Source organism: Sander vitreus, chromosome 18 (assembly GCF_031162955.1).
Source record: "Sander vitreus isolate 19-12246 chromosome 18, sanVit1, whole genome shotgun sequence".
NCBI classification, from domain to species: Eukaryota; Metazoa; Chordata; class Actinopteri; order Perciformes; family Percidae; genus Sander; species Sander vitreus.
This window is the reverse complement of record NC_135872.1, coordinates 19316758-19326096: the sequence shown is the minus strand read 5'-3', so window position 1 is coordinate 19326096 and position 9339 is coordinate 19316758. Positions and strand designations below refer to the sequence as shown.

The 9339-nt window shown below is 40.6% G+C and overlaps 1 protein-coding gene across 1 annotated transcript; it reads right to left on the bottom strand.

The window, feature by feature from the left end:
- Positions 1–1113: 1113 nt before the first annotated feature.
- LOC144533323 (solute carrier family 23 member 1-like) lies at positions 1114–7815 on the bottom strand. Its single transcript, XM_078274604.1, has 12 exons — positions 7763–7815; positions 7181–7306; positions 5857–6014; positions 4721–4880; positions 4352–4533; positions 4060–4180; positions 3768–3924; positions 3405–3658; positions 3101–3265; positions 2896–3004; positions 2656–2751; positions 1114–2544 (listed from the first exon to the last, which is right to left on the bottom strand). Exons 1-12 carry the CDS (start codon positions 7808–7810, stop codon positions 2279–2281), a joined length of 1842 nt encoding a protein of 613 aa, XP_078130730.1. The 5' UTR covers positions 7811–7815; the 3' UTR covers positions 1114–2278.
- Positions 7816–9339: the final 1524 nt, after the last annotated feature.

Below are 9339 nucleotides of genomic sequence, written 5' to 3'. Positions count from 1 at the left end.
AGGCTGCCGCAAAATTACCAGAATTACAGTAAATGTTACATCAATTTTTAATTCATAATTGTACTAAATTATTGTCGGTGCTACTGATCAAATACAACATATAAAAAAAATAGCTTTTTATTTTGTATATTGCACATTGATTATATTCTATAACAGAGATTAACTTTAGCTCACAGTCATAACATTGATCACGTAGTTGAAGTCATAGATGCAGCATCTGTTTAAGTCGGTCTGCTGTAGGTGAAGACACATCGCTCATCTTTTTTTGCGATGTTATTAGGAAACATCCATTCAATAAATCCATAGCATATCATCCATAGGATTGATTCATCTTTTATATATATATATATATATATATATATATATATATATATATATATATATATATATATATATATGGTTATTTTAATGAAAGATGAAAACAAAAGTGATCGCTTTCTTAGAGCCAGTAACGTTTATGTACCTAGTGGTGTCTAATAGTATCTAGTATATGGCCTTTGTAGACCATAGAAAATGTAGGACTACAATTCCCATGGCGCTCCAGCCAATTAGCCTGATAGAGACAGGTGTGGACAATTTGAAGCTGAAGTCACGGGAGAGAGACAGTTCTTAATCATTACGCTTATAGCGTTGTAACGGCAGACGATCTAAGTTTGCTAATCATTTTATTTAGTTGTTGTAGCCTAAAGGCCATTTTGCATTGTTGAATGTGTGTTGAAAAAAACCTTGATTAATTTGTATTAACCACACGAGCCAATCGACATCAAGTCAGCCTGACGAGCCAAACAAGTCCCCACAAACGTGAGTAGCTAAAGCTAGCCAAATAACTTAAAAGAAAACGACTTAGAAATGTCTATAGGTATCTTCAAGGCTATGAAGTGGCTTTTTATGAAACATGTATAAGGAAGCCACGACAATAGGCTGTGTGATAATAGTATTCACAGGCTAAATTTAATTTCCTTTTGAACGAGTTTTTTTGTCTCTGTGGGTTGACCGGTAAGTAACTGTGGAACATAGTAACACTTTGGTCGTTTTTTAATTGCTGTTGACAGAATGTGAGAGCTTCAGTTTACACACACTTATTTTTATTTTTCTGCATAGTCAGGCTCGCATATTGAAAACATGGTTACACAGCAAAATAAAACCCACTGCTGGCAGTTTGTTACATAGGACAGTGAACCTAAAACATAAATCTTGACCTTATCAACCCGTGATGGCTATAGTGTAAAGATTCCTAAGGGACCGTTCGGTATTTATGGAATGGACCACCGGAGGAAAATAGGGGAGGGTCCTGTCTTTTTATTCTTTGTTGAGGGGAGGGTCATCCAACATTTTTTAGTCTGGGGGGGGGTTTACCCAACTTTTTCATTCATGAAAAGAGCAAAATTTCAAAGTGGCTTGTTTGGTGCATATTTATCCATGTAGCTCTCAGTCTCGGCCCCCTAGCAGATGGGTCTGACCGCATACCCGGAGTTTGCTGGGGGGTAGGTAATACATCTGATTTCATATACTGCTTTACCAAAAAACGAAACTTACTGTTGCACTAGTCTGGACATCTTGCCGTGCCAACCTTGCAATAAAGGTTTCCTAAATGCCATGTATATAAATGTGATGTCAGCTTACTAATGACTAGATTTGGACTTGTATACGTTTATTCCACTTTGTTTAAACGGCGAAGTGGAGAGGCCTCGTTCACCTGTTTGGAGCTGGTTGGTGAACGTGACGCTCCTATAGGCCTTGCTGGATACACCGTGACTCTGTTTGTGGATCTACTGATCGCTGTGGATTACTTTTTTTCCCATGTCATTGGATTACGGCAAAATACGGATCTTTTTTCTTAACGTTTTATGGTGAGTTTGGAGAGACATCTCAACAGACTGTAGGTCCAACACTGATTGTTCAATGTTACATTTTAGTTGAATTCAAGTGTTGGGGGATTCCACCACCGTCTGTCTATTGCGTTCCAAGACAGCCGTGCCGCGATTGGATTTCATAAGGGCGAATTGTTAAATTGTTACAATGTAATTTAAAATCTGCTTTAAAAATAAACATATGTGTTTTGGAATATAATGTTCAGCTTCGGCACCTTTACCTATGTGCTAAAATATACAATGACAAAGCTTAGTGACAAGTCCATAGCAACCAAGCAATAGTATTGAATTGTTATTTCCCAGTGTCCTTTGCTGAATGGTCTCAATGTGTTATTGTATATATTATATATATTGTTACCTCTAGTTCAGCAAACGAGAAAGGTTTTAAAAAAAAAAAAAAAAAAAAGCTAGAAGGCTATTTCATCAATGACCCTTGTGCTGTGGGGCAGTTGCTCACTCCCTCGGCCCTGTGGCATTTTCTTGTCTTCCAACCTGTTCTCAGATCTGTGGCCGTTCCATGGGCAGAAGGGGACGTAACGAACCCAAGATTGGGACGATAGGTAAGAGGTTATTCCAAAGGGGAGGTCATACACCTCTTCAGTTGCCAAGGTGTAGCTCGAGTCCTCAAGGTGTACTTTGTTCCAGGCTAAGAGGCCACGTTCGCTTTTGGTCCCTGAGACAGTGGAATTAGAAAGACTATTAGACCACATCTTTTTTACAACGACACACATACATACACATGCATTGGCTGCTGTTTGATTATCAACCATCCCCTTCAGCTTACCAGGAATTGTGTTATCTAGGAAGAAGCCAAGAAATCCTCCGATGAACATGTGTGTGGTCAACAATATGTGCAACACTTGGTCTACCTCTCTAACACCTGAGTCACACACCAAGGGCAAGAGAGAAAAAATATTAGCGCAATACAGTGAAAATACTTTCAGATTGATGTGCATCACTTGCTGTTCTAATCAAGTTAAAAGACTGAATATAAGCTGTTAAAGTAATGTCATATAGATTGTACCTGTTTCTAACAAATCAGGATTCTTCATTATCCAGTTCGGAATAACAAGTGCAGAAAACATGGAAAAACCAAAAACAAATATATTCCTGGAGGAATTCATGTCTGTGGACTGTAAATGAGATGTCAGTGAAAAAGAATAATACAACAACTGAATACTAGCAAAGCATTTGGAAACAATTTGGTTGAATATCAAATCATATGTTACCTGCAGATTAGAAATTCCTGCTGCAGTTATGACTCCAAACATGATCAGGAACATCCCTCCCACCACGGGGGTGGGGATGGTGGTGAAGATGGCTCCAATTTTACCCAGCATCCCTATCAAAATCATGAAAACTCCACTCAGAAGAATCACCATTCGGCTACCTACCTGTTGTCACACAATACAAGTAGTTTGAAATATGAGAGTTTTGCTTATTCTGCTCTTCCACGTCAATCAGCCTAGTTATGAAATCATGCAGTTTAAATGAAGTTCAAACTGTAGGGTTGACATCACTTCCGTATCTTACCTTGGTGATACCCAGGGCAGCCACATTCTCACTAAATGAGGTAGTGCCGTTACCTGTGCCGAAGGCCCCTGCCAACAAACTGCCGAGCCCTTCAACACCAATGCCCCTGCTGATGGCGTGCTTCGGGGGGGGAGGCGCCCCTGACAGCCTGGCACATGCGTGGTAGTCGCCCACAGACTCTGCCATGGAGCATATTATTCCAGCCATCATGCCAAACACACCTGCCAGGCTCACAGTTGGCATGCCCCACTGACCTGAATGAGGAGTCAAAATGGTGATTATTGAATAGTATAAAAAAAACATGTTGTAAACATTTGATTCTACACCCACTATACCAATTGCTTTCCCTTTTTGTGGACTTACCAGGATAAGGAAATGTGAACCAGGAAGCCTTGTTCAGCACATCTCCCTTCACATCAGTGCGAGCCAGGTGGCCATATTGGGCTGGATCCGATGGTAGGACATCATAGATAGTGAGGAGGTAGCAGACTAACCATGAGACCGAAATGCCCAGCAGAATCTAATAAATATCTAATATTAGTATCAGTGTTTCCAAGCAACCATAAAATACAACAAAAATATGCCATCAATAATGTAGTATAATAGTCTTTAACATGTATCTGAGTGTATTGTGATGACTTTTTTGAGAACATACAGGCATTATTTGGAAGATATAGAACTTTGAGGTGTGCAGTTTCTTGGCTTTGCTATATGCAGGAACAAGGATTGGTATGCGACGGAGGTACTGGGAGAACAAGATGATCAGCACTGTGGTCCTGTGTGTATAAGAAGAACTGTCATTAGCAGGATGATGCAAAAGTACAGACTGATATTATACTTGCAACAGGCGAGTGATGACACAATCTTTACTGAAGGAAAATTAGTGAAAACAACATCCTTTCAACTGGGCAAATAATAATTCACTGTGGCACCGAGTGCTTACATACATAGCAGAGATGCCCCAGTGGCTGCCAACCTTGTCTCCAGCTGAATCGTACAGTGACAGGCCTATGAGAGAGACTGTGGGGGCAATGGTTAAGGGGCCAATGAAGTGCATGAGGAAGCCAATGAGCCCAGAGAAGCCGACCAGAATCTGGAGGACAGAGGCCACCATGATAGAGCCCTGCAGCTGTGGACAGGAACACAATAACCAAGATCATTAACATCAACATCACCTCTCTCTCTTTGGCTGAGTAATAGACTTTAACACCAATATGACTGGTTACTGAATTAATCATTCACTCCACAGAAGTGCTGTTTTGCATTTTTTTGTTGGCTTTTTATCAATTCTGTGGATGCACAGTGTGTTAGCTCACTGTTCTCATGCGGGTCTGCCACACTTCTATAAAGAGAGGTGAGGATGTGTTGACCAGACTGGCGTTCTGGGTCCAAGCTGGGCACTTCCACTCTGGCATGGACAACATGGCCATGGCAGGGGTCACCAAAGCAAATGTACCCCCCTGCAGGATGGGAAGCCTACAGGTGTGACAGAAACAAACAATTCTCAGTCACATAAAAATACAAATTATTTATTGATGTGTTGGGTAGTGTTGATGATTTCTAGACTATTTTTATTACTATTAAATCCTTTTTTGAAGTTATTGTTAGCCAAAATGATGTCAAATAACATGCTTAACAATAGGTGTGAGACTAGAGTCTACAGCCACAATACAAGCTCTGTAAGACTGTACTAAATGCTAACGTCAGCATGCTAACATACTCACAATGACAATGTTAACATGCTGATGTTTAGCAGATAGTCTTTAATGATATGTGCACCATCTTAGTTTACATGCTAACATTTGCTAATTAGCAGTAAACCCAAAGTTGAAGCTGATGGGAATGTCGTCAGTTTTGCAGGTTTTTGGTAAAAATGAACAGAGTTGCATACTGTATTAAACCGTATAACTAACATGTTATCAACCACACAAGTGTTTCTATCAACCAGACAAATGCAAGCCTGTATATGCTCTCCCTTTAGCTCTATTTTGGTGTCCACTTACTCCTGATAAATATTTCTAGGTCTATAGCCATTACTATTATTTCTTCACCAGCTAACTGCAAAGTCTGTCCCTCATTTAGTGCTGGGTAGGTAGCATACAACTTTTTGTTGTTGTTGCAGATAACTGCTGCTTGCTGCTGCTTAAAAATGGTTTGAGAGCAGTGAGACTAAACCAAAAAGAAGCTAAACGGTTGGCAGCATGAAGATAATCCTCTGTAAGCTCTGTTGGACACTGTCATCCCACTTAAGACCAAACTTTGTCACATTAAATTGAGTAATTTAATTCATCGATAACAAATATATCGACTTGTGGAGCTTTAAGACTGTGACTTATGTATTAAGTCTTAAAGTAAAATTTTAACTTTTCCAGGGTCTCGAGTTTATCTCAACTTGCCAATCATTTGTTACAGGATGGTGAGTGGTGCAATGAACTAGCACCATCATTCTGACCTTACACCGAAGGTGACCTGCAGCACAGTTATCAGGCCCGAGGTGAAGAAAATGGTGTTGATGAGGCAACTCTGGGTCAGGCTGTCGTGTTGCAGACACAGCCCCTCCGAGAGAATCAGGGGGATGGACACGATCCCCCCGAAAGCTGTCAAGTAATGCTGCACAGGGGAGGAACAGTGATGACAATGATGAATTGACGGTATTGATGACACCCTTTCAAAAACCAGCATGTCGTCTTCTTTCTCTGGGGTTGATAAAACAATGCTCCATCTCCATTTAGAATAATTGACAGCTACAATATGCAGTTAAAGCGACAGGCCTAAAAATTGACCAGTCACAGCAGTGCACCTGATTTCACAACTATGCCACCATTAATAATGTTATCAATGTTAACAACTGACCATGTCACCCATTTTAAGATTATTTTTTTGGGACTTTTCCCTTTATTAAGTAGTGACAGTGGATAGACATGAAAGGGGGAGAGAGATGGGGGATGACACGCAGAAAAGGGCAGCAGGTCAGATTTGAACCTGCGCCGCTGCACGACTCAGCCAACATGGGGCAAACGCTCTTACTGGGTGAGCTAGAGGCACGCCCCCCCCCCCATGTCACCAATTTAATTGAACGGCCAATAGTCTATATCCACGACCTTCCACTTCCGGGATCTCCCGGTGCCGCTGTAAATTCCACCGCATGTCACTCTTTTCGGCCGGATGTCCGCTTTCTTTGTGTTGGAATTTTAAACTCTAGTGGATTTATGAGGACTATGGTTAACTGCTCCTTAGATCTCTGCAGGGTAAATCCAGACAGCTACCTAGACTATCTGTCCAGTCTGAGTTTTTGTGTTGCATGACTAAAACGACCTTTGAACGTACACGTTCCACCAAAACAAGTTCCTTCACGAGGGGCTATTTTGCAGCTGTACCGTGGCTCCATCCGGCGCTTAGTACCGCCCAGGACGATTGTGATTGGTTTAAAGAAATGCCAATAAACCACAGCACGTTTTTCTCCCATTCCGGAATGATGTGTGGACTAGCCAGACCCTCCTTCGCAGCGCTATGGAGGAAGGTCTGGCAATGCAAGACTAAATGGCCACAAACATGATGAAGTTCAGAATTCAACATAATACACCGCTGTCACTGGTTAGTTTTCTGGCCTGTTCCTTTAACTGCAGACTTACCTATAAAGAAGATGTGATAAAACACACAAAACATTGTAGGATGCTATTTTGTATTGCCCCAATAACGATGTGGATTCAACAGCCACAACAACCGAAAATATTCACAAGACATTCATAGAACTTTAAAATCCTTGTCACACCCACCTGTATGGCCAGAAAAGTGCAAATGTACCAGGGTGGAACATCAGTCACACGATAGGTTGGTTTATTTGTGTCTTTCTCTTCCTTCTCCTTTCCTTCCTTTTCTCTTTGTTGATCATTGACATCCATCTGCGGCACCAAATGTTGTGTTTTAAACATTTTGGATTTTGTGTAGTGTAACAGAAGGACATTTCAGGTAGATGGACATCTCCATCCGTTGATGTCTATCATCTCTGGTATTGTGTTTCTGTATTATGAATTTGAAAGTATGAAGCTTTATGACTCTAATCAAAACTAAATAGTGCTGTGTGGGCCCTGCGCAAAGGATGTGTGAGGTTAGAGAGAATGTCAGCAAAAGTTGCAGAACTTTTAGAAACTTCCAATCTAAATTACTCCCACTAGTCTGAACCCATAGCAGATATAATCAGAACTATGTGAAGTGCAATCTTTATTCTTTAACAAGAAATGAACTCAAAAGCAGTTTTTCTTCTGAATGCTTATGGTGCCTGGTGATGCTGACTGCGTTGACAAAGAATACTTAAAATGCCAACACATGGTATATTTATTATAAGTCATTGTACTCACATCAAATGCAAGATTGTCAAGTCCACAACTGTCCTTCCCTGAAGCCATTGCAACTCCACTATGAGATAAAAAACTGACTTCTTGAGGTGGAGTTCTTCTCACAAGAGGTGAATAGGAACAATAAAGGCAACCGTAGACCAACCAGAAAGACCACATTCAGTTCGTCACCTTTAGAGCTGGTAGTGTGTGTTTATCTCAGGACAAAGTTCAGATCACTGCTTGTTTAGTTACATATTTTATGTGACATATTAAATATATCTGTTATCGTTGTGGAAGTTGGGAGGGACATACTTATTTTATGTTCACTTAGTTCTCATTCTTCCTGACTGCCAAAGCCAGTGCTTAACAATGGATGTTATCCATCTTGCGCAAGTCATGTATTTAATATTACCAAAGTCACATGTGACCTGGGATGATGTAGGGCCCACATCATTATTAAAGAAGCCCTTTTTAGGGTGACTTCTAGCTCACGTGGTAGAGCGTGTGCCCCAAGTCCAACCTGTGGCCTTTTGCTATGTGTCACCCCCCTTCTTTCTCTCCTCCCTTTCCTGTCATCCTCCAGCTGCTCTATAATAAAAGCCTAAAAAATACTCCAGAATTTATAGAACCATAGTTACATACTTAACTCTCATATTTGTACCCACGCCTGAGGGTTCCTGATAGAAAGCCACTGTGTGGGGAGAAGTCACATTGGCCCTGTAATAACAGGCAAAGGTGCACTGTGAAGCCCAGGTGGCCGCAGCACAAATCTCACTTAGTGGCTCTGAGCTGCTCCACTGGAACAGCTGGGAACCAAGTGCCTTGCTCAAGGGTACGTCAGCAGTGGGTAAACATACTCCAGTCAGGTTACTATCACTGCCTTGTCAATCATTTTTACACTAGGCACATTATCAGTACCCCAGAGGGTCTTGATGATACTGCGATCGAGGAAGTTTTGGTTGGCAAATAAGGTTTCAGCACCCTTGGGTAACCTCCAACCATTTGTTAAAAATGTTGCAAAAGAAAGAACTGTGACTATGATTCTGAGCCATGTTCTTTTCATACAGTCTATGGTTCAGACTTAAAACCAGCATGTAGCTCCCCCCCGTGTTTCAATTCATATAATACACCATGCCATAGATAGACAAGGAGGGAAAAAACATTGCAGTATAAATAAATGAATAATAAACTTTTCCAGAAAATGTGTTCATTACGGTTACTGAGTCCCTCTTGTTTTTGATAGGGCAGACACTGCAAAGTACTAATTAGTACAATGAGAATGATTAGAGTTTATATTTTAGGATGAGCTGTAAAGTAGGCTGTCTTCACTTCTTGTCTGGCTTTGTTACAGTTTTTCTCAATTGCTAAAACACAATTTTTCAAAATTGCTCCATTTTCTGAAAACATTAAACACAAAACCTCATCTTCAAGCACTATTTACAAAACATGACTCCTCTTGCAAAATGAAACTTTTGCCTCAAAACAGTTTTACCTGTGTTCAAAATCAAACACTGCTCTCAAATCATAAACAAAGTGATCAACATGATATACAATATCAAGCAGTCAGTAAACAATACACCAAAAAATAGAAAACACAT

Excerpts from the sequence above, each read along its gene's own strand:
- LOC144533323 (XM_078274604.1), bottom strand. The coding sequence starts at position 7,810 with ATGGCTTCAGGGAAGGACAGTTGTGGACTTGACAATCTTGCATTTGAT. Across the intron at positions 3,266-3,404 it reads CTGCCCTGGGTATCACCAAG|GTAGGTAGCCGAATGGTGAT; the intron begins GTAAGATACGGA and ends GTGTGACAACAG. Across the intron at positions 3,005-3,100 it reads CAGGAATTTCTAATCTGCAG|TCCACAGACATGAATTCCTC; the intron begins GTAACATATGAT and ends TCTCATTTACAG.